Raw genomic sequence first — 26,408 nt, 5'->3', positions numbered from 1 at the left:
ACCCTGCAAGGCCCTGAAACACTGGCAACATTTGTCTTATGTGATGTCTGAAGAATAAACACATGTTCTTTGATCTTCAATCAAGTGCTGGTGTCTCTTCTTCCATTCAAAGTGTTGGATTCTTTTGAACCTTCAGCTGGTGGTTTCTCTTCACTACTGCAGAGACTGGCATTGCAGGCAGCAGGTGAGAAGAGTTAAACTGCCTTCTTTATCAGGGGGCACATTATTATAGTGCAGTTTTTCTATCAATTTAACAATAACAAAAGTCTCTTTCTATTTTAGCATTTCCAAAAAGCAACAATTTCTTGATGTTGGGACCTACCTTTGTTTTTCAGATTGCAATTTTGAAGCTTTTCTAATTATGTATGCAGTTGTCTTGGTAACAAACTGCAGTCTGATAGTTTTGGAAACTATCCAGTTTTTTACTTTAGCTTTTGTATCATATATCACAACTGATTTATGATGTTCATAGACATTAGATTACGAATTTCCCAGTCTGGTCATTTTCTGCCAGAGCAATGCTCTAATGTCTATGGGGCAGTGCGTGACAGCCTAAGCAAATGCAGATCTGTGAGAGTTTTGAAGATGGGAGTAAGGCCCCTTTCACATGATCACCGTCAGTTCTGATCAGCAGGGGACCCATGCACGGATCCCCTGCTGATCGAAGCAGTTTGAAATGGATGTCACCGTTGTGATACCTGTGTCTGTCCAGTTTTTCTCCTCCATCACAAAAGACCAGACCCATATTGGTCTATGGGGAGTCAGACATGTGGTTTTCCGGACCTGGCTAGGGACGAGGGTAATCAGATGTAAATTAACGCCCGTCTGTTTAGATCTGGCTGCCTATAGACTAACACTGGGCTCCTGATTAGATCTGCCTGACAGGGAGACTTGACTTGATCAGAATGCCTGTGTGAAAGGGCACTAAGAGAACGTTAAATCTTCCTGACAAGTTATTTTTGTTTTTATGAGAAAAGAATATGTCCCCCCTGTGAGAAAATACCATTTTGTTAATTTTTAAAGAACAAACATTGGTAGGAAAAACGATTCTTTGTGTTCCTTTTCTCAATGTGTGCTGGACGCTGTCCTTCATATTTTATTTTATGATCCCCCAAATGTCTTGCCTTGTGTCAATATATTATTTTAAAAGCTTATGATTTTTTTCTCAGAAGCTTTATAGCTTCCATTCAAGGGCACCTTGAAACAGCACCCTGTATGTGTATGTATGTCAGGCAGTTCACAAATGGCTAGAGCTAATTGTTCTAAAATCGTGAGTACTATTATACAGTATATTTGAGTAGGGGAATAGTTATTAAAATCTTACAGATTTTTGTCTCCTCCATGTGGGAGATAAGTTAATTTTAAATATTGTTCAGTTATATTTTAATTTCCCTGACAGTTTTTTTTATTGTTGTCTTTTTATGTATGTCTCATGTCAACTGTTTTCCTTAGTAAAGAGTACGGCCTGTCTTCATCAAATATTGAATTGTTGCATTAAACACTTTGTTTTTCTCCTCTAGGAGCAGCTAATGGCTGAAATTGAACGCATGCAGTTAGAGATAGACCAGCTACGAGGGCGACCCTCATCCACCTACTCAAGGTGAACTCTTTAGTTATTTGGAAATATTATTTTACTACACAGGAAACTAATAGTTAAAGCAGGTAAAAATTGTATCAACACTTGCAGTGGGACTACCCCCACACTGCAAGGGTTAATGTAGTAGCGCGGCTACTTTACAACACACACAGGGACCATGGGGGACAAAAGTAGCCACCCTCCAGAAGGAAGGACAGCGTCAGTACATATTCAGAGATGATTTGAGGATCTACAGCTGAGTTATACACAAAGAAGCTACATTTTGTTAATAGTTAGGGTACTTGAATGCATTTCTAGGATTTAACGCCTGAGTATAGTGTCACTTTTAAGTGCTTGTTTTTTCCTAGGGTCAAAAATAAAGTTATACTCACCTGATCCTCCAAGGTGGCTTGTTCTTAGTCCGATCCCTGGAGCCTCTCTCCCTTTTCGCTGCAGCAGTCCAAAGTCCCTGAGGTTTCACATTCTATACACAGTGTATAGCATGTAAGGATGCCGAGGAACATACTATTGTTGCCCCAGAGGAGGAGACAGGCAGGAGGGAGCACGGCCACAGCCGTCCGGCTTGCAAGATTGGGTTTTGATGTTTTTGACCCTAGGCATAAACTAGCACTTAACCCTTGCAGTGAGGGGTAGCCCCACCACTGCATGGGTTGTTCAGATTTTTACCTGGAGTTGTTTTTAATTACAACTAGCATTTGAAAAGATCACTAAACCAGCTTTTTATTTTGTCAAAAAGGTTTTTTGTACTGCAATTTTTAGGGGTTTATTTATCAAGATTTATACAACCTTTACCCAAGATTAAGGTATTAAAAGCCCTTACATGTGTTTTCACCAAGATTTACACATCTTTCACCCAAGATTCACACAGATTTGATTAGGAAAATGTGTAAATCTTGGTGAAAACATACATCTAAGTGCTTTTAATATCTTTGGTGTGTTGTTGGGTGTCTACCCATTTTAACACAATGCTATTAAACGTATATAAAACATGAAACATTATCTTAAGCACATGAAAAACACTTCAAAATGCATTTAAGCATGTATGTTGATATGCCTGTATTTTAAACCCTAAAGTGTGAATGGAACCTTAACTTAGACCTATATAATTCTATCTTAATCATTTTGGAGATTATTGGTCACATAAGCACTGAAATACTAACCTTTCTTGGAGAGAATTCTGCATCATCCAGCACTGATCACATGATTAAAAGCCTTGGCCTTTCATCATTTGATAATAGCTGAATGGCAGGATCAGCCAATCTCAACACTAATTTTCTTTTTAAGAAGTAGGGACCCAAGTAATCCACTGTTAACTAAATTTGCAAAAGGATTATATTAAACTGTATTTTAATCATAAGTAAGGGACATGATAATTTTCATACATGGCTTTCCCGGACTATATATGTGCCAGTAATACCAATAGCTAAACACCAATATAGAAACCACTGACTGCCTACATGGCCAACAATATATGTTTACCTCTATTGATAAAACACCCTTCAGCCCAGATCCTTTTCATATATGGTGTCTTCGCTTAATTTAACTTCACTTTGCCTTATCTTAACTTGTTATATATGATCCACAACATATTAAAGTGACATTAAACCCTCAGATTTTTTAACATAAACCAATACTGTAATGTGTGCCTTACTGTAATCCATGGCAGTTTCCCTTCTCTTTGCTGCTCTTCCTTTTAAATCCTTATCTCTTCTCATACTGGGGGAGAACTTCCATTTGCAGCTGAGTGCCTCTTCCTGTAGTGCTGGCTCAGGTTGTGAACCTGCACACAGACACCATGTATCCATTCCAGAGACAAGGCAGTCTGCTGCAAAACAGAAGTTCTGCCCAGCATGAGAAGAGATACAGATTTAAAAGGAAGAGCAGCAAAGAGAAGGGAAACTACCATGGATTGCAGTAAGGCACACATTACAGTTTTGTTTTATGTTAAAAAATCTGAGGGTTTAATGTCACTTTAATATAACAATTAATATAGCAATTATATTAATATACCAATTTGTTATACAGTATATGATTTACTTCCTATGGATGCTATCAATGGATATTACAAAATAAGGTATATTATCCATTTTATTGTTTTTTGAGAATTTATGCCAGCATAATAAAGAATATTATGCCAGCATAATAAAATACCTAAATATCTCATATGTTTCAAATAACATATCTGCTTTTATTTGTTCTTTACAACTTCTTTGTATTTCTTATTACTACACTGATAATAGTAATTTTAAGTTTTAAATTGTTAATATACATTCAATCGTATTTGTTACTGGGATGTATCTCTAATCAATGGCAAGGTACTATCCCAACTAGGCTTAAAAGATTGCAAAGTTTATCTTCATATGTGGCGTATACAATTTTTTATTCATATGGTTTATCCCACATAGTTTATCATGCATACATATCTCCAAAGTCCAATCTTAATCCCTCTCTTTTTTTTTTTTTTTAAATCTCACTTTTAATTCTTTTGCATCCTTTTCATATTCTTTTCTGTCTGACCACTTACGGCATATGCACAAAAAATTACCAATAGGGATAATTCTTATTGGGGTAAAAGGATGATGGCTGGTTGCATGAATAAACATATGTGTTCACCATTGACCATTACTTTTTTATAATTCCACTACTAAGTCTAAGAGCTCCATTTCTATTGTATTCAGTTTGCATCAGAAAATTATAGCATTATTTTTTAAAGTTCAATGTACTGTAAAGTTAAAAGTTTTTTCTTAAAAAAAGTTCATAAATTCAAATCTAGTTATCTAGGTAGTCGTTGGTTTTAAAGCCCCCCTCCAGGCAAAATCTATCTTTTCAATTATTGTAGGCACATGTGCATTTACCTTTAAAGGAGAACTATGAGGCAACCTTTTTTTGCCCATACCGTGTTTCCCCGAAAATAAGACACTGTCTTATTTTCTTTTTTGCACGAAAAAAGACACTAGGTCTTATTTTCAGGGTAGGTCTTATATTGCAGAAATCCGCTAGGTCTTACTTTCGGGGAAACACGATATATATATATATATCGTGTTTCCCCGAAAATAAGACCCTGTCTTATTTTCTTTTTTGCACGAAAAAAGACACTAGGTCTTATTTTCAGGGTAGGTCTTATATTGCAGAAATCCGCTAGGTCTTACTTTCGGGGAAACACGATATATATATATATATCGTGTTTCCCCGAAAATAAGACCCTGTCTTATTTTCTTTTTTGCACGAAAAAAGACACTAGGTCTTATTTTCGGGGGAGGTCTTATATTACAGAAATCACTGAAGATAGCGCTAGGTCTTACTATCGGAGTAGGTCTTACTTTCGGGAAAACACGGTAGTTGTTTTCAGGGTCATGGGAGGACATTCAATACTGTCGAGATCCACCCCACTGGCTAATTGACAGCTGGCTCTGCCTCTCTAAAGGCAGAGCCAGCTAACCCTGCCCCCTCCCCTGTCCGTTCCCTCAGTCAGCACTGGAGAAACAGAAGGGGAGGAGGTGAATCCCTGCAGGGGCGGTGACTGATTGTCACCGCTCTCTGCAGGGAGAGGATCGGGAAATCTGCGATCCGTGTTATGTGTTAGCTGACTTCCCGATCAATAGAGCCGACCTGTGACAGCTTCAGTGTCACCCCATAAATCTCCTTTTAAGAAGAAACTTTCTAGCCAAATCAGTGGTCCCATCTCCGCTCCTGTGTAGTTCCAGGGCTCTTTGGCTGATGTAATCTCGTCAGAGTGGTTTACACTGATTGTGCTGTGCATGTAGTAGGGCAGTGACAGAGCACTGGATTGGTCCCCACTAAAATCACAGACCCGCACACCACCTACAGACTTGCCCAGGTAATGGAAAACGAGGAACTAACATCTCAATGCATGATGAGATGTGTAGTTTCCTGTGGGCCAAGCTTAGGCACATGGCCCAGGAAGACAGAATGAAAAACGCTGGGTGGTGACTTCACAAGTCCTGGTACCTTAAGGTTTATTACTACCATAGGTTCATCAATGAGGTAATTGGATAGAATGGAATGTTTATGTAAATACTTTAGCATTTTTAAAAATATATTGGTGTTTAGGTGTTGGGATTTCTGACACGTGTATAGTCTGGAGAAGCTTTATATTTCGTTTTTTTATACCCCTTACACATGATTAAAATACAGGTCTTTTTTAATTGCAAATACAGTTAACAGTGGGATACTTGGAACTCTTTTAACTTATTTCTAATATTACAACTAGATGCCTTGGCTTTTTGTCACATGGTTGGTACAGGAGGTAAGATCAGTAGCAATTTCTCCAGGATACATATTGTAGCCCTTCTGTTATTCTTCATTTATCCATCTCGGCAAGATTGTTACCATTGTTAAAATTTAGTTAGTAACAGGTTTACAGTTTTATTGAATTTGCTTTACACAAAACCATTCTAATCCTAAGGATCTTTTTCTTTTTACAAAAACTAGACCTTTTTCTGTGGTTGTTTTCAGTACTCCAAGGACTAATTGTTGTCTTTGTATCAAAGACTATGGATCATTTACGGAGAATCATTTTCTCCCAGTCTTCAACAGCGGAGTATAACTCCAGTCTTTAGTAGGTTGGACACTAGAAAAAAACAAAGGCACGGCTTCATCTAGCAGCTATACCTCTGCATATACTCGGTGAACCCTGTTTATGTGAGTGTCCTGAGCAAATAAACATCTCTCTCTCTATCTCTGCTGAATAAAGTCTTTGAATCCAAATATTCTTTTAGCAGCAGCTGCGAGTAGTGTCATACTGAAATCCCAGATCCTGGATATTCACCCAGCAGCCTACTTGTTTGTTCAGCTTCATACTTGCCCCCAGGGTATCCCAGTCAGCCTGTTTGTGGATCTCAATGTGTCTTACAGGGTCATGTCTCTGCAGGGCACACCTGGAAGTGCCCTCTGGGTATTGGATCCTGTCTTTTGTGCCTCCCAGCTCTGACTGGACATATCACTATTGGCATGCTTTCCAGGTCCAGAACCATGGCAGTGCTTTGTCCTGATCCTGTCTCTGAAGTTTACCCTGACTCTAAAGACTCACTAAAATCATTAGTAGATTTTAGCAGAGTGGTGCATAAGGGCAGCGTGTGCTTAAAGGGCCCCCTCCTTTGTGTGTGTGGTGACTTTCTACACTATTCCTTACCAATTAGTGGAAAGGAGAGGGTAACTTTATGTAAGAAACTTACCGCAGATCGTTCCGGCGCCGCGAGACGGGATCGCGCACGCGCACGGCGCGTCCCAGCTCCCCCTTCCCGCGCACGCGCACAAGCTTCTTAAGCCGCGGCTAGCCGAATCTTCGGCGTCCAACTGTTGGTGACAGTGAACGCTGAAGATTCACGTCCCTGCATCCACAGACTGACCAAGGGACTCTACACCCGAACCCCCCAGCACCACTAAAGGCAAACCGAGCCACGCAGTATTCACAGGATCGGCTCCACAGGACACTGGCAGCACCATAACCGCAAGTAACCTGGTTTCAGGGGGCAAGGCTTGTCTCCAGCCCAATACTATTACTACATCTCATAGTAACCTGTCTGTTGAAACCTTGACAATAAGAACTTCCAAGAACTGGGTTATAGTGGGCTACCTTATTATGCTATTACTACAAAGGGCCACGCTTGCTAAATATTGAAGAGAGTTGTCTTGCTATAGTGTGGAGAGTGTTGCTTTGCTACATCAAGGGGAAGACTTGTAATCAGCCTTTGATTAAAATCAGTAAACATTTCCCACACCTTCTAAGTGATTGAACGTATAACTCAGCTGCTTATACAGAACTGACAGGTGCTACCTCTGGGCATATTGCTGCTAGTTACACTGTTAGTCTTTCTTTGGGGTTCCGAACCCCTTATCCAACATCCACGGTTATATGATGTTACCGGTCTCATACCCATCTCTAAGTTGCTGAGAGAGTATAAAAGAGACCGCCTACTGACAAAACCGTACTCCAACCCCCTCTCCACAGTTGCGATCCTAGATCTGCCTGCAGGGTGTATTACACTTTATAACTAGGACTCTTACTGACGTTGTTCCTTGCTCCTTTCTTTTCCTGCTCATCCATGATGGAGCTCTCTTTCAATTGTGCCTCACTGCTCCTGCACCCCAAGGCTAGGGGCCAGTGAAAGACAATAGCTTGCTGGAATATTTTACACTGTCCCAAGCTTTTAAAGGGGTGGGGTAGAATTATCTTGGGGAGGTGTGTCCTGTTGGTTAAAGGGAGACACAGTAGATTATTGATCATGTTGCTGCACTTTAGTAGGCGTCCACACTAACCCAGAGGTGTGCATTTGTGTTGGCATGTAGTAGAGTTAGTTGGGAAGTTTGGGCCATATGGTAGTAACTGGAAAGTGGGCAAACTCCGGTCCTTCTTGGAGTTTAGGTTTGTAAAAGGTGAATGGGGGTGTTTCTTGTGGTATTAGAGCCCCTTATAAAGTTGAACATTTTTTCGTAGGAACTGGGATATAGGGAAGGAGATTCGAAGAAGTACAGTATTTTAGACAAAAGGGGCATTTTAATTGCAACTATTCTTCCAAACCATGACATTTATTTTTTTCCATTATGCCATCAGATTGGTTCACTGCCGAATTAGTGGGGGGTAGATGATCCATAGGTAAGAAAGATTGTTAGTGTTCTATTGGAACCAGGGGCTGACTGGCAACTTTTAGCCCAGGGGCCAAGTACAACCTAGTGGCTGCCTGCCACTTTTGCCGTCCATGTAACGGTAGTGCGAATGGCCGGGAGATGTGAGGACTCCTAGTAAGTCCATGAAAGGGACGACTAGCTGGGGGATGGTGCTCTCCTCCCACTGGGCTCCTTACATGGTTCTGGCCTTACTCCGCTTCATGTCCGGTACTTAGGCACCCTCGCCCACTGTAGACCGCCGCTGGCTGTCCATGCTTCTGGGCTGTGAGCTGTGGGAGGTTAGTGGGAGGGGCTGGATAGTGTCAAAGTCAGTGTTCTATAATTTTTCTCGATCCTATACATTTTCTCGACTGTGTCACTTCCAGTGGGGCCGAGTTATCTGAATCAGCTGTTTTCATGACCCCCTTTCTTCATAACATGTGCACCTGGAAGTGACGCGGCAGAGAAATGTATCGGTTGAGGAAAATTAAAGCGCACTGGTAGTGGAGGGATGCCTCGTCAGTGCTGTGCGCGTGTACGACTGCTGTGACCCTGGTAGTTCTGCCACTAACTCAAAGCTGTAGAGGGACTACAAATCTCAGCACATTATACAGCAATGCAGAATAATACCACCAGCTATAGAGGACTATAAATTTAAGAAATACATTGTACAGCATTGCAGAATGGCATTGGCTATAGAGAACTACAATTCCAAGCAATACATTAAACAACAATGCAGAATACCATCAGCTATAGAGGACTATAAATCCCAGCAATAATGAATACCAACAGCTATAGAGAACTACAATTCCCAGCAATACCATTATACAGCAATGCAGAACAGCATCAGCTATAGAGGACTACAAATCCCAGCAATACATATTACAGCAATGCAGAATAATATGAAGCTACATACTCTGTTGCTCTGGGTTCGCCGCCTAATGTCTCCAAGGTCTCAGGAGGGTTGTGCAGGCTCTCACCAGGGGTCCAGAGAGTTTCACGGGTGCATGTGGGTTTGATTAATCGGGATAAAAAAATGGCTCCAGTGATGGACTACTCAGGGTTGTTTTGGCTTTGGCAATTACCTTTTGGTTGGAGGATTTCAGGTCTGGCAGCACTGTCCTGTAAAGACCTCCTTTTGGTTCTTCTAAAGTACAATGTTGCTTTGAGACCAAGACCTTCCTTTTTATCCAAGGTAGTTTTGATTTTTCACCTGAATGAGGACATTGTTTTGCTTTTCTTGTGTCCTGTGCCAGTGCACCGCAAGAAATCTGATCTCTGTTGTCTGGATGTTGTCCATGCTATCCGTGTTAACCTAAATGGCATAGCTATATTAAGGAAATACTAATTCCTTATTTGTTATTGAATATGGTTCCTGGTAGGATTCCCCAAAATTAAGGTTTACCATTTTTCAGGTGGATTTGCCACACCACTGTTGAAGGACAACTGGACAAGGTTCCCACTTTTTCTGCTAAGCTTACTCTAATAGGGCAGCGAGAGCTTCTTAGACTTTTCAGTATTAAGCATCTGTTTTTTTTAGGTCTATACGGCTGCAACCTGGTCTTCTGTTCTTCCAAGTCGATGTTTTATCCTTTGCTGAAGCCAATTTTGGCCACAGGGTTTAACCAGCGGTTCCATGGGTTGCCCACAGTTTTGTGCACATTCACTGCATTGACTAGGGGTGCTGGAGTAGGTTCCATCCACCTAAAAGGAATAGGTAAAGAACTCCCAATGTCTCCTCTTCAAGACAGAAGCCAAAGTTTGGAGGCCTGAGAGAATTAGTTATGGCAGGTTGCTGCACTACATTGAAATGTAGAGAAGCATCATCTACATCTGTTAAATTAGACTGTTACTATCTCACGCTTGGTAAAATAAAGGATGCTAAATCGATATGACAAAAAGCTGTTCATGCTATGAGTAATAACACAACAATAATGACATATATCTAGACAATACACAGCGCTAATTGTATGATAACATATAAAATCTTGAAACATGTGATTACATAAATCACAACATTAGTGAAATAATGAATATTAAATAAGAAAAAAAATCAAGAAATATATAAACAAGAGTTCATAAAGTGTCCATGTGTTGAACACATAAATTCCAAGTGTCTTGTATAATTATTCCATACGTTTTGTACCACAGTGAAAATCAATGCCCAGTGTTCAAAAATATATCCTTTGATCCACAGTTAATAACCGCAAGTGTCACTCTCCCCGTGAAAACAGCACTGCTCTGCACTCACTAGATTTATATGACCCTCTATCTCAATATTTATAAAAATTAACAAAGTATACTCACAGTAACTGTGAGTATACTTTGTTCATTTTTAAAAAATTGCTAAACATACTACACCATGAGCAGTATCATTTCTTCCAGTTTGGGGAATTGAATGATGCTGTTTGGAGACATAGTGGACAAAACGGTTTGAGAGATTGATCACGTCCTTTGGAATTGAGAGAGGAGGCTGGAAGATTTGGAGGAGCTGGTTATATCTGCGTGTTTGACCATCTAGATATAGAGGGTCATATAAATCTGGTGATTGCAGAGCAGTGCTGTTTTCACAGGGAGAGGGACACTTACAGTGATTAACCGTGGATCAAAGAATATATTTTTGAACACTGGCATTGATTTTCACTGTGGTGGAAAACTTATGGAATGATTATATGAATGCTAAGACACTTGAAATGTATGTGTTAAACACATGGACACTTTATGAACTGTTGTTGTTTATATATTTATTTTTGGAATTTTCTTCACTTATTTGATATTCATTATTTCACTAATGTTGTGATATATATAATCACATGTTACACGATTTTATATGTTATCATAAAATTAGCGCTGTGCATTATCATCTACATCTGCCAAACAGCAGCTTTAGTGATCTCATCTGCTAAAACATTTGCCATTGCCACAACATTAGCTAGTCATTTGTGAGCAACACACTTAACAATGGCCACCCTAGTGGGGAGCAAATTTGCCTTCAGGAGGTTATTAACTTCCTGTGCATTAGAAGTTTCTTATCCTGAGGAACTTAGGAAACAAATCATGCAAGCATGAGCTATCTACAAAAATAATTGGTTCCATGATTGGATGGTGCTCTTATGACATACACTATATAACCAAAAGTATTGGGACACCCCTCCAAATAATTGGATTAGGGTGTTCCATGAAATTTCCTTGCTACTAAATATTCCATGGTCAACTTTTAGTGGAACAACAGCAACTCAGCCAGTCTGCTTGAACCTTACTTGTACACTGGTCTCTGTGATCTACATTTGCTTCCCTCCACTCCATGTGATCCATTATCAAATGGTAGTCTGAATTGCCACATGCGGCTTTTAGCAAAACCAATATATCTGTCTAAATTGGATTGTGATATGTACAAATACATTTAGGGTGTTAAGCAAATCCATAAGGGTTCTAATAAGGGTTTGGACTTTCCTTCATTAGAGTTCTTAATTCATAAGCAGACCAAGTGACCCACTGACTATGAGTAATTGCAGAATCACACCCATCTGTCATTTCTGACACCCTTACTGGATTAATCTTTGCCTCACCTCCAGACTCTGTCTTAGCTTGCTCCTTATTTTGTCTGATCTAATCTATCCCAGAAGCTGAAGGCTTGAACTTACTCTCTTGCACCTGGTCTCGTCCTTCCTTCTCTCTGTAGGGGTGCTCACTGCCGCATGGATCAGTCTACTCCTTCTCCCTTTCCTAGACTAAAAGTAAAGGGGAATCTTAACCTTCATATCCTCCCTGTCCTCTTGTCCTTCACTGTGTCTATGCTTCTTTTTGTCTAACTCTAGATAAAGTTTGTATGTCTTGCAGTCTGGTTCATACGGAGGAGGATACACAGAATTACATGAGTTTAATTTATCTGCTGCAGCACACAGATCTCAATCCAGTGGCTTATTTCCATTGGTTTTGTCCTTTCACTGCCACTCCAAGGGAGGGGCTGACACTTCTGTGACTGCCAAGGGGAAGAAATGTATCTGACTGCCAAGACAACACTTGTTTTTGGAATTCCCCATGCTCATAGACTATACCTGTCTTTATATCTCTATACATGTGCACACCTAATCCCCCCTCTCTACTGCAAGCCTTTTGCTAGTCCCACTACTCTAAAAGAATAATGCAATTATTAGGTTTGTGCAACCCACTGCAGATTTTTCCCTTCTTTGAGTATCTAAGCCATGGTTTGAATAAACTCTTTTGTACCACCTCTTTAAAAGCCAAATCACAAACACAAGCTGCCAAACCACAAGCACAATAATAAATCCCCAATAATAAATCTCCTGCTCTGTATCAATGTCTGAATGCTCTGAGGATAAATTAAATTATCTGACGGCAAATTAGTTCTGTTAGTGGGAAATTAGATAAGTTGTAAGAGAATCATCTCACTTTAGCTCACATTATTTCAGCATCCACACATACAGGAATTAGCTTCAAAACACAGAAGGCTGATTTCATTTATAGACGTTGGTATCAGCAAAAACATATCACTGCACAAGAGAGATCAAGTAATATGTCACGCAGGTTATTAAAGCTTACCTATGGCGCCAGTGTCTGTCCTGTGCTCTAGAGCCCGATGTCTCTATTATAGTGGCTTTGGTGACCAATGTTAAAGGACCAATCCTTTCTGCCTCTTCACTGAAAGATGCCCACAATGAATGCGAGTCTCTCTGACCGGGATTAAACTCTTGGCTCCCTTTTTGTGCAAGAGTCCAAACTGACAAACAAAATCTTGTAGATTTGTCTCTTCTCCAATAGACAGGTCTTCTGGTGAGGATACAGTTTTACAACACTACAGCAGTAGTGTACATACACTATCAAGAATGAACAAGAAGTGAACTGGATATGGATCTGCAGGTATCTCATGAAAATCTAAGTGTTCCACAGCTGGAACAATAAATCCTCTGGCAAATGCAGCTGCAGATTTATTTGCTTCATGGGTGCCGTGCATTATGCACTACTCTGTGCATTCCCCATACTAAAACGTTTTCTGATCCTTCTGCAGAACACCAAGTCAGAACAGAGTCCTGTTATTCTAACAGCTCCAAATTGGTCATAAAGACCCTGGTAGTCTGACCTAGTTGCTCTTGTCACATATGCCCTATGGCCCCATTCTGTTTGACCAGATCTTGTGTCCCAATGAATGACTTTCAATCCTGCTTCACAGCCACTAGCTTTAATTGCATGGCTATTAAAGCTAAGGTTTTAAGAGAGTGGGTCTCTCAAAAGAAGCAATCCACTTCATGATATGGACTTATAAGTCTTCTTTGGCTGGGTGCATCACTGCTCCTGAAAAGTCTCTTTTGGTAGTGTGAGGGTCTCAGTGTTATTTCTAGGGTTTTTCTGGTCACATTGATTCCCAGCTTTCTCCAGCTGGATCTAGTCATCTTGTTTCAGCAACCCTCTGCCTCTTTTTTTCTAATTTACAGCTTTGTTCAAGGCGTCACCCAAATGGTTTCATGAGAGCTTAATATGGTGCTTTTCGTGCTTCAGGATATTCTCTTTGATCTGCTACACAATGTAACTGTTATGAGTACTGTATATCCCAAAAGGTTGTTTCCTCATTGTCATTACCTCTGCTAGGAGTGTTTTGAAGCTGGCAACTCTCTTTCCTTTCTCATTCCTCACACGGATAGGATTATCCAGGACATCCTTTTTGCCTAAGGTTGTATGCTCCTTTCACCTTAATTGGGACAATGTGTTACCATCCCTTTGTCCACTTCCCTCATATCCTTAAGAAATCGTTCTTCACTCATTTTGTGCGGGCTGCCTGCTTTTACCTTACTGCCATGTCTTCCTCTTGAAAAACATTCTGGCTGATAGTCATCCTGGAGAATGGCAACCGGCTATAGAGGACCACAAATCTCAGCAATCCATGAATATTCAGCAATGGAATGTGGTAACCAGCAATAGAGGACTACAAGTTCCATCAATCCCTGATTATATGGTTGCAGTGGAGAATGGCAACCAGCTATAGAGGACCACAACTCTATAGAGGACCACAACTCTATATAGGACCACAAATAAACTGTGACTGTGCCATACACCAACAATAGAATAGGCAGCCGCAGTAAATAATAAAAGTTTACCTGCTCTCAGGAGGGTATGGCAAGCAGGTGCGGGCTCCATAAGGGCTGCGGCTTTGCAGGGGTCACTCAGGAGAAGTGCTGCGACTGTGTGAGGGTCACTCAGGAGAAGTGCTGTCTCTCTGCGAGGGTCACTCAGGAGAACTGCTGGGGGCGGGCTCCAGAAGAACTGCCGTCACCAGTGGGGCGCTGCATCTGCAAGGTCACATGGGTGCGCTGTGTCTGTGGGGGCACATGCGGAGCGGAGCTGTCTCTGTGGGCGCACGTGCGGAGCGGTGCTGTCTCTGGGGGCACAAACTAGGATGAGGAAAGTTCAAAACTAACCTTGGAAAGCAATATTTTACTGAAAGAATAGTAAATGCTTGGGACAGACTTCCAGCAGAGGTAGTGAGTAAGTCAACAGTAAGTGAATTTAAACATGCTTGGAACAAATACAGACTTAGTTGACCACTAGGTTTTCTTTTGGGGTTGCCTTTGGCATATTTTTTCCCACCCCTATGTTTGGGACCACCCTTTCCCTACTGCCTTTTTATTTCACTGCCTGCTAGCTCTGAGCTTGTTCAGTTCATGTAGAGATATAGCCAGAGCCGGCGCTACCGTAAGGCAGCACCAGCAGCCGCCTGAGGGCGCTGGGGGGTGGAAAAACACTGCCTTTCATACACAGAAGCAGAGGCATGGACGGGTTCTGGGCTTCGGCTTCTATAGTCTGAGCCCCGCCACCTGTTCACTCTGAGAATAACTCAGTTACATTGGTAGTCAGTGAGAACAGCTCTGTTACATTGGTGCTCAGTGAGAATAACTCTGTTACATTGGCGGTCAGTGAGAAAAGCTCCATTACATTGGTGTTCAGTGAGAATACCTCTGTTACATTGACGGCCAGTGAGAATTCCTACCTTACATTGGCGGTCAGTGAGAATACCTCCCTTACATTGGCGGTCAGTGAGAATACCTCTCTTACATTGGCGGTCAGTGAGAATACCTCCCTTACATTGGCGGTCAGTGAGAATACCTCCCTTAAATTGGCGGTCAGTGAGAATACCTCTCTTACATTGGCGGTCAGTGAGAATACCTCCCTTAAATTGGCGGTCAGTGAGAATACCTCCCTTAAATTGGCGGTCAGTGAGAATACCTCCCTTAAATTGGCGGTCAGTGAGAATACCTCCCTTACATTGGCGGTCAGTGAGAATACCTCCCTTACATTGGCGGTCAGTGAGAATACCTCCCTTACATTGGCGGTCAGTGAGAATACCTCCCTTACATTGGCGGTCAGTGAGAATACCTCCCTTACATTGGCGGTCAGTGGGAATACCTTTATTACATTTGCAGTCTGTAAGAATACCTCTATTACATTGGCAGTCAGTATAAAGCCTCCTAACATTTTATTACACCACCATCAACCTATCAGTAGCCACAATGGATGTCACAGGATTTATCAGGACACATGATTGTTGCTATATATTGTATATAAAATGTGTTTGCAGGTGTTTGTATTGGTCGATTCTACAGTTGATGAATTTGCAAGCAAAAAAGCATGAAATGTGAATAGCAGTTACAGAGTGGCATCAGAAGTGATGTAATACACATAACATCCAGGTCCGATGATGGGAGTGTGCTGATCTACCTCCAATTGAAGAGGATAGACCTGCTGTGCCTGGCAAGATCACTTGTATATGAAATAGTCATTACCTGCTGTTTTTAAATGGCTGCAACAGCTGTGATCTTGGTAAATCTGCTTCAGGACCGCTGTTTATCTATGTTAGGAAGTCCTGAAGCAGTTAAACATCAGTTTAAAGTCACTTATTATCTGCTGTTATGCTTTCTTTAGTGAAGATCTATGGGGAGGTGTCCTTGTATTGGGGTGCTCCATGGTAATGAACGTGGGGTGTCAATGCCTGTGGCATTACATATAGGGCTTCAGTAGATGATGGTCATTTTTACCCCAAATGCTGGATAAGTTCAGTGTGAACTGTAACATGAACATCAGTTATGCTTTCTGGAGTGGTGCACTTTAGGGTGCTCCACAGTAAACTATTTGGGGAGTCATTGATTGTGGCCCCACATATAGGGCACTAGTAGCTGATGGTCTTCCTTTTTTATAAATGCTTCTGAGATACTGTAATTGGTTTGACCGCTAACATGGATATCTCAGATCTCCTATTAGTTTTGGAGTGCTGCTTTATGGGATGTCTATGCAGGGCTAGCGCTACCATAAAACTGCATAGGCAGGCACCCTGGGGCGCCGCTGGGGGAGGAAAAATGCACCTTCGCCTCTGTAGGCAAAAATCCTTGCATCGGCCCTGGGTGTACCCACTACATGGGGCTCTGCCTTTGGTTTTGCCTTGTGTTCAACTACCTAGAGGAAGGCACTATATCCAGATGTTGAAGACTGTGTCTCCTAAAGAGCTACTGGAGAAAACAATTTTATGGTGAATGCGGAAGTCACAGTACTACATTTTAGTTGCTAATGGCGCTGAACCCAAGCTGTGAGAGAATAGATTTCAACTAAGGATACAATCGTTTTCTTATTTATTTCTTTTTTCTTTTTTATCATGTATTGAATACTCTTCTATTCATTGCTGCACACTTTCTTTTCCCTTGTACTCCTGCTCTCCACAAGTTTCTGCTTCATCTATTCACATTGTAAGTGTGTACAGAGTATTTTCCAATGTTTGACTTGGCAGATGATGTTTATTTCAGTCATGTAGACAACACAAATAAGTAACTTGTGTATTGAAATCAGAGCACAAATCTCTCAGTCTGTGGCTTGTTTGTCCTGGTGTCTCATTTTTATGTATTGCACCTCACCACATGCAGTGGGGCTGATTAATGGAAACTGGAGCAGCAAAAGGGCTGTTGCCCATAGCAATCAGTCAGATTTCATCTCTCAAGCAAGGAAATAGTGATCACTGATTAATCAGTTTTTGTTTTAGCGTTCATTGGCCCAGTTTTTATAAATCAGTCCTAAGGTCTTGTTTTTGGCACAGATAGTGGTGATCCTTACATGAACTGTATGTGTCCGGAATGTTTATAAAAATTGCATTTTTTGTCTCATTAAGTAGCATAGGTTGTTACTTTTGTATAGAGTTCGATGACCTCCGTAAACTCTGCATCCTGTTGTCTTTCGCTATCTGTCATTTTGTTCCTGCAGCTTTATGCTTTCAAGTGCATAGTATTTTGATAAAGCTAAAAATATCACCTCCTTTGCAGTAGAGCCTATTAAAATTTGTATTCACAGATTGGCATTATAAAGGCATTAAGACTGCAGGAATGAAGGTCACAACCAGAGACCCAAAATGGTGTAGCTCTTGTCTGTCATTTTAGCTTTTGTAGTAACATAAAGAGTTACAGATTAATTGAAGCATGTGCATCATGTTCTGCATGTGTCTGTTAATCAAAAACGAGGATAAATGTATACAGACATAACTTTGTTACATTTGCAGATAATGCAATTATGCTAACTATGTTTTCGGGATCTTCCATTTTCAGGTCTCTCCCTGGCAGTGCGCTAGAGCTGCGTTATTCCCAGGCCCCAACTTTGCCTATAGGCAGCCACATGGACCACTACAGCAGCACGGCTGTAATAAGGCGGCCCAAAAAAGGGCGCTGGACAGCTATGAAGGATGATCCAACCAAGGTACTGTGTTTGATCTTAACTGTTTTTCAAAGTTATTCTTATTCAGCTATTTAATATTAGTATGTATTAATGAGATTCTAACTCTAGAACAGAACCTAAAAACTGCTGTAGGTATGAAGTGCAGCCACCTAAAAATACCTGCATCAGCCTCCAAAAGCATACAGTTAAGGCCAAATGTTGGACTGTTCTGACATGGCATAGCTTTGGCACCTCCTCATAGTGCAGAGTCAGCCATTTCTGGCCTTCTGCACATTTCTGTTAATGAAATCATGGACTAAAAGGCCTTCTATTGGCCATAGTGGAGGTAAAGCACAGCTACAGTACCTTGCCTCAAGGGAAACAGCATACCATTTTATCTGGCTTTTCTACTCAGATTTCTACTTTATAATTTTCCTTCCTACTTGTTAGAAATGACAGCAAAATGAACAAGCAGCATGTAATCTGATAAACTGCAAAGTATACAAGAAGTAGCATACATGAATTTGTGTATTAGATAGATTTACCTATACATTTAGTGGATACTAAATATACAATAACAACATCCTAACAACAACAAAAAGTTAGAGACACGGTACTCTGCTGTTATCTGAATTATACCAAAGGAAAATATTACAAAACTTAACATAAAAAATAGAGGGGATTCTTCAGACACAAATGGTTGTAAACCACATACACTACAACACCATTGTGACACAAAATATTTTAAAAAATCGAACTAAACTAAATTCCCATGCATACTTACATTTTAATGAATGGTACTAATCCATTGTGCATTTCTAATTAACAGTCCAATTTCTTTGGCAATGTCATGAATGATGTGTTTTAGACGTGCGATGCGTTTCGTTCCGAATTGACGCCCGTACGAATTTTTGCAAATTCGGATATTCGGAAGCATCCAAAGTTCCGATAGACAGAAATAAGGAATCTGAATGTTTGATAGCGAAATTTGGATACATATGAATGTCATTACCGAACAAAACAGAGAAGCGCTATGTATGTGTCATTTACAGCTCTCCAGCTTCTCTGCATTTTACTGACATTACGGACATATCCCGAAATGTTAATTAAGTATCAGAAATATATTATAGACCATAAACAAAGAAAGAAGCTGAGATCTGTGTGTTATTCTGTAACAGTTCTCAGCTGTATCCTGAATCCCCGTCTGCATCCCCAATGTAAGCAAAGAAGTTGACAGCTGTCTCAGAATGCAGAAAAGTGTTTAATGAATAAAATAATCAATAATAAAAAAAACAGCGTTGGGTTCCCCTCCTCTATTCATAACAGACCCTTTAAGGTCTAGTAGGAATTTTAGGGAGACCCCGATGTACAAAAAAAAACCCCAGCATGCGGTTCCTCCGTCAATTAATACCAGGCACTTTAGGTCTGGTAGGGGACCCCAACACCGAAAAAATGTCCCCTCCCTCCCTGCACCATACCAGGCCACATGCCCTCAGCATTGGGAGGGTGCTTTCCAGGGGGGAACAAAGTATAAATTTAAAGTCACTTTTCTGCAACGGATTTTCATTTGTAATTCTTATTTAACTCCATTTATCCAAAATTAACGAAACATTCGGATTTATCTGAAAACGATTACCGAAACGAATTGACTTTCAGACCTGAATCCCGAAAAACGAAATAAGGAAACATCAAAAGCAAAACAATACACAACTAAATTAATTTTTTGCTGGCACTCATGTCTTATGTGTATTTCCTTAATCCCCTCCTAATATGTCAATCCCTTGTTGATTTCAAACATCTACATACAATATTTTATGTTATTTCACCCATAACTGTAGGGGTTAACTGCTTTTATGCCGTCAGCTATTTTATACAAATAGAAAAAGCGTCCTAAGATAGATTCCTCTTCAGTTTAAAAAATTGCAGACAACTTGGTTTCAGTATATACACATTTCCTGTATACAGTTATAGCCTTGTTAATTTGCAAGTTGCGTATGTTGCATATATAGCTTCTCAAGTCCACTTTAAATTACTAGACATCTAAAAGTGCAAATCTATGGACCATTTGTAGGTAATGGAAGACAATATAACATGAATGAGGATGGTGAAGGGTTAGAACCAATGTCCCGTTTTTATTGTAGTCTGTGTTTCCCTTAGGGAGATTTACTATCTACTTATCCTGATCACCAGTGTCACCAGATGAGGGTATATCCAGAATTTTGAGCTCCACCAGAACAGGCATAGTGAATTAATCATCCAATGGGGACACTTGTTCCGGTGATAACTGTCTAAAAGAGGATTTCCCACAGGGAATGGAATGGCTTGCATCCTGTTCTGTGAAAATAGTGTGATGACAGTATGGCTTCACCTATAGCAGCCGCATTTCCCTTAAGGCTGGTATGCCATTGACATTTTTTGAAAAATGTAATCAAAATTTGTGCAACATCTCTTTTAACATAAATAAACGTAATAAAGCTGAAATTTTCAGATTAAAAAAATTAAGGCTTGGTGATAGGTACCTTGACAGTTCAAAAACCAAAAGCAGAAAAATATGCTCCTCCATGTAACCAGCCATTAACCCCTGATGACAAGAGAGGGTTTTTCCAATAGATCAGTTTTTACATATAGATCAAAATTGTACTGATAAAGAATTAACTGAAAAGGAAACAGAAGAGTTAAAAGTTAGATTTACAAAAGAAAGGTTACAGTCATACGTTGATGAGAGCATGAGTGAAAAGAGCAAGAGGAACAATGATAGAAAACCAATTGGGACTGAAAAAAAAGAATTGACAACTAAACCAAATTAATTACACTGTACGTTTGCTTTTGGGGACAGTTGCAAGCTTTGTTGAAGAGGCATTGGCATTTGCTTACCATAGATTTCAAACAGACATTGGGCTCATTCCCTTTTTTTTTAAGTGCTAGATATGCCTCATTGTTAAAGGACTAACTGGTCTGTAGCGAGTGCATTCCCTACTGTAGAGAGATTTGGCTTAATTAACAAGTATGGGAGATGTGAAGATGCAACTATTGTTAATTTTGTCAAAAAGGATAAACGTTTGAGGAAAACATTCTGTGTAAGAGTATAAAAATTTTTTTGAAACCACACAGTTGGTCTGTAGGATTTATCCTCTTGTCAGCCACCCATCGTAAAAATACGGGCGGACGGCAGATGCTTCCCGGCGGGTGGACGTACATTTATGTGCTTTTCTTCTCTGCTGGCGCACGCTAGGGAAGGTAAACAGCCATTACCGGCTGATACATACAAGCGTTCGTCCGGCTCTACAGCCGCCTTTTTGCTTGTATGACCCTGCACTGTGCAGGTTTCCCCTGTGGTGCCCAGGACCGAGAACACACGCACAGCGGCTACTACGGTAGTAGAGAGGAGGAGAGATCAGCATTTCCCCCGCCACTGATCTATCCTTCTTCTCTCTCTAAAGGTGGAAGCGATGTGTATTACATTACTTCTGCCTTTAGCTGTCATTTCTCTAGCTACTAGCCAGAGAAAAAGCTGGTGAAGCAGATCAGCTTCTTTGGGGGTCCCAAGGTGACATTAGGGGTCTTGGGGACCTGATGTCTCCGTAAAGAGGACCTGTCATTGTATATTGGTTATCATATAGGGGGATTTTTAGCCCCCTATGTGATGGCAATCAAGTTAAGTGTAAAAAAAAAAGTTTTTCAAAAACCGTTTACAAATAAAAATTAGTCTCATATTAAAAATAATAAAAAGCCAAAAAAGTTTTAAGTCCCCACCCCCACGTGCACCTGTAAATAAACGTAAATACGTTTTGGCTGTGCATAACTGTGAAAACAACAATTGCGCCACACATGTTACATATCACCGCCGAACGTCGGAGTGTGAGCAATAGTTCAAGGGCCATTAATCACTGATAACACTAAATTTGAGCAGTGAAAGCATTTAAATGTCACCTATGGCCAATGTTAGGCATGCTAGTTTTTTTGCAATTTTGCGGACATGTTTGGTGTCGATTTACCCGACGTGAACCAGTCTTTTCTATTTTGCCAAAAAACTGGGTGATAATAAATGTTTTATAACATCACATAGGGAAATGTTTTTTTTTCAAACTTTTTGGTTCTTTTTTCACTATATAGTAAAAAATGAAAACCCCAGTGGTGATTAAATACCACCAAAAGAAAGCTCTATGAGTCCCCCAAAAAATTAATTTCAGTACAGCATTGTATGACATTGTATTACTCATACGTTTATTGTATGGGTAAATGTCAGTCAAAGTACCGCAGCGCTGAATACTGAAAAATGGCTTTGGTAGGAGGGGGGTTTAACACCCCAGTCAGCAAGTGGTTAAGGTAGAATTAAAGTCTCGATTTTTTTAGCAAGCAGTACATATATGCCACTACTTAAAAAAAATAAAGAATTGGCCAAATATGTAATTACTTTCGTGTGTCTGAACCACTCGTTCATGGCTGCAGAACACAGCTTTCGAAACGCTGTGCAGGAGGAGGATGTGTGCGGGCGCATTCACGGTCCATATCACCGAAGGGGAGAGGAAGAGAGGCACAGTAGAAGTAAATGCATGCAGCCGGGAGCATGCTTGCCAGACAGACTCCGTGGTACACATAAGACATAGGAATCTGCATTTGATCAGAGAGCGCCACTAGTGCTGGAGGGACTGTTGGAAATGACTGGAAGGAAGAAGATGATGGCATCAAGAAGTATCACATAAGGTAAGTAATGTGATAAAAGCAGAATTAAAACAGGGGAAAAAAACCCTTAGACTTTAATGTCACTTTAAGAGTTTAAGAGTCAAATTTAATGTACATCGGAAAAGCAAAGAGACCATTAAAAGTAGGTGTATTCGAACATATAAGAGATATTAAAAAAAAAAAAAAAACAAGCTTCAAAATCCTACAGCGGAACAGTAGCAGTATCATCATTGAAAAGTTGAGGAAATAAGAGCTATGGGGATTTGTTTGTTACATGTCACAGACAAGAGGCGATAGAGATAAATTGCTACTGCAGAAAGAAGCGACATGAACCTATAAACTGAACACATTGTCGCCACGAAGCACGAACAAAGAATGAAAATACATCCATTACTTTCATTTTTTTTTAAATAATAAGATTTTATTTCGATTTTGCAATATACAAAAGTACAAAAATACAAGAACACAGGGGAACATGATACCGACACGTCCGGTCATCCACCTAGCCCCATAGTATGCATGTACATGCCATTTCTTCAGTACATGCGCAGTGGGTAGATATGCATATGCTCTATCAACTAATACTCTGTAGTCGCATGTAGTGTAGTGGGGCTGTCGCACATATCAAAAGGCAAGCACCTTATATTGTGTACTGCACACCTTTCATGAAGTGCGTGCGTGCAGAGGATACGGCCGTGTTGCATCCCAACGGACCAGACGATACACAATAACAAACGGGGGTTAGGCACACACGGGACTCACAGCTGGGGGGGAAAGGGACGTACAGGGGTGGACATCACAGGGAATACACAGGGGAGAGGGGAGGCTCCATCAGATCTAGCATTCCAGTTAGGACCGCAGGGGCATTAGGTAGTTGCCATGGAGACAGTATCCCAGTGCTCGCCCAACTAGCGACACCCGGACCCTTTATAAGGCCAGGAAGTCCGCCGTACCCATGTAGATAATCCAAGGGGCCCACAGTACTGCACATTGCGCCTGACGCTCATGTAATGAAGCCGTCAGTTCCTCATAACGCATAATCAAACACAACTCAGCAACCCATTCCTGTACGGTCGGGGTGACCACCATGTTCCAATGGCGGGGTACAATGTTGCGTGCCGCCGCCAGGAAGAAACGGAGTAAGTCCTTCTTAACTGAAGCCAGGGAGCCAGGCAGAATCGAGAGGAGTGCTATTTTAGGGGACGGTGTTAGGTCGGTTCCCATGACCTGGTTGTAGATGTGGAAGACCCGTGTCCACAGGGGTGTCAGTGAGGGGCAGCTCCACCATATGTGTAGGAGGGTTCCCTCCGCGCCCAGACACCTCCAGCACGAGGGAGATCTATCAGGGAATATTCTATGTAAGAGGGTCGGGCAGCGATACCAGCGGGTCAGGATTTTATAGCCCTTTTCCTGGGCTGAGCTAGCCACTGAAAGTTTATGAGTGACCACACATGCTGTTCGGATTTCCTCATCGGTAAGTATGACATCCAGGTCTGATTCCCATTTTGCCATGAACGGGAGACGACCCTGGAATCTCATTGCAAGTAGTTGACGGTACAGTAGGGAGATAACATGAGCAGGTGGATCTTTCTGACAACAGAGTGAGTCAAACCAGGTAAGGGGGCTTTGCAGGGTGGTCTGGTCTCTCCTAGCGGTATAAAATGCTCGTAGCTGAAGGTAGAGCAGCCACGTTCCAGGCGTATGCGGACGCACTGCAAGTAAAGTAGCCAGGGGTTTCAGGTGCGGTCCTGTGAGGGCCTCGGCCAGGGGCGATGGTGCCGCGGAGGACCAGCAGAGGAAACTGGATGAGATACATCCCGGCTGAAATGCCGGATTGCCCATTATGGGGGTCATGGGTCCGCCAGGGGAAGACAAGTCATGCGTCTTGGTCAGAAGGTTCCATACTTTCAGGAGAGGTGGGAGAGCAAAGGGAAGCGTAGAGGAGTGGGGGCGGTGGGCAGGAGCAAGCCAAGGTACTGAGAAGGGGAGCACCGGTGAGATTTGCGCTTCCAGGGTAACCCAGAGCTTATGAGCTCCATCCATTACTTTCATGATTTAATGCTACGCACTTTCCATTCTGCATTTAACCACACAGTATATGTGACATGAAGTTCGGAGAAGTGAAGGTTAGAGAGCTGGGGCCAGCTAATTACAAAATATGATGACTGTAAGAGTTTGGGTAAAAATTTAAAGAAATACTTTGCTGCGCAATGTATATTTGTTTGATCTGGATTTATTATTAAAAAAAGATTTGAGAGTTTATTACTACTTTGAAGAGCTGTATATGTAACATACTCAATTTGCCAAGTAACAAGTCTGTATATGGGGAAATTTGTATATCTTATAATGAAAAAAAATAAATCTGCATTTCTTTAACTGAAAAGGAACCTTGGCCATACAGCTGATGGCTGACAATTATAGGTGGAGTAATATATTATGTGTAGAATTTTGAAATCAACATATAGGGGCCGAGCGGCAGTGAGTGAATAGCCGAATGCCGTTGAGTGGCATTCGGCTCGGCTATTCTGCTCGGTATCTCCGTGATACCGAGCAGAATAGCAATTCAATGAAAAGAGTGGGGGGGAAAATTAAGTTGAAAAAATATTTTAGTTTTTTTTTTTTCTTTAATTGTATTACAGTATATCACTGCCATCTGATATGATAGGATCTGAGTTCAGTGAGTGCTAGTACTAGTGAAATGTGTCGCTGGTCAAAATATTAACTCCTATCAGTATACTTTGATTTAAAAATGTTCTTATACAATCTTGGTTTAGTTAATTTTAAATTATTGTTCTTTTTGTGCTGTCTTTCCGGACCCCACCTCATGTAAGTATCAAGTGTATGTCTTTCTTTTGCTTTGTTAATCACTATTGTGTATTTCTAGTAAAATGACCCCTGTACAATGGTTACAATCACTTGAACCAAACTTGTGTACTGGTTGTTGTCTGTGGTCACAGGACCCTGGCAGATATATAAGCTTTTCATTCCACACAGCCATATTGCTGTTGCAATACTAGAATAGTTACAGATTACAAAACTTATTTTATGATATAAATGTCTCTACTTTCTGAAAGATAAACTAATGATACTGATACACATTTATAGTACTGTAGCAGAAAAGAGCAGAGTGAGGCTCCGTTCACACCTACGCATATACGTGCGGAAATGCACAAAACACAAAAACCCCATACATTTTAATGCATCCTGCACACGTGCACGTCATACGCACAGCACAAAAACGCGCTTTGCACAAAAATGTTCTGGGCGACTTCCGCAGCTTTGTTTTTGTTCTGTCCGCTTTAATGCGCGAGAAACCGCGCTGAAAACAAAACGTGATGTGTGAATGGAGCCAAAGTTTTCAGCAGGATTGAAGTGATATAGAAAGTTAGGTTAAAAGAGAACATCAGCTCATGCAAGAATAACCCAATCTTAATATTGCTGCACAGGGTAGTACAGGAGACTATGACGGAGACAGGTACTTAAGCCGGCTCTTTATAAATATGCATATAATGTGTTTTTTTTCATGACGAATACATAATTTTATTTAGATTTATTTTTCTATCCATCTGGAGTTTTATATGACCTTTAACTTATTCATTAAGAGACATAGCAATGTAGATTTATAACCTGTGGGTATACTGCCCCTGACAGCAGGATTGGACACTATGCAAAAGCAAAAAAAAAAGGACCAGCTCCCTCTAGTGGCTACACACTTGTACATGCTATACAGAACAATTTAGATTACTGTCCTAAGGAGGCAGGGCATCTCTCTTTATATTCCATGAATTATTAAATATCG

General features: G+C 40.9%; 1 protein-coding gene across 1 annotated transcript in view; it reads left to right on the top strand.

Annotated features, from left to right (window-relative positions):
* PPFIA3 (PTPRF interacting protein alpha 3) overlaps positions 1 to 26,408 on the top strand; it is a 165,303-nt gene that overhangs the window by 83,666 nt on the left and 55,229 nt on the right. The window contains exons 12-13 of the mRNA XM_018564364.1: positions 1,521 to 1,600; positions 17,821 to 17,968. Of these exons, the coding sequence (XP_018419866.1) occupies positions 1,521 to 1,600; positions 17,821 to 17,968 (228 nt within the window). The remainder of the gene's footprint in view (positions 1 to 1,520; positions 1,601 to 17,820; positions 17,969 to 26,408) is intronic.

The sequence above is a fragment of the Nanorana parkeri genome, unplaced genomic scaffold (assembly GCF_000935625.1).
Source record: "Nanorana parkeri isolate BGI_ZX_2015 unplaced genomic scaffold, ASM93562v1 scaffold747, whole genome shotgun sequence".
Taxonomy (NCBI): Eukaryota; Metazoa; Chordata; class Amphibia; order Anura; family Dicroglossidae; genus Nanorana; species Nanorana parkeri.
Note: the sequence above shows the minus strand (reverse complement) of the source record. Positions and strands in the feature narration are given on the sequence as shown.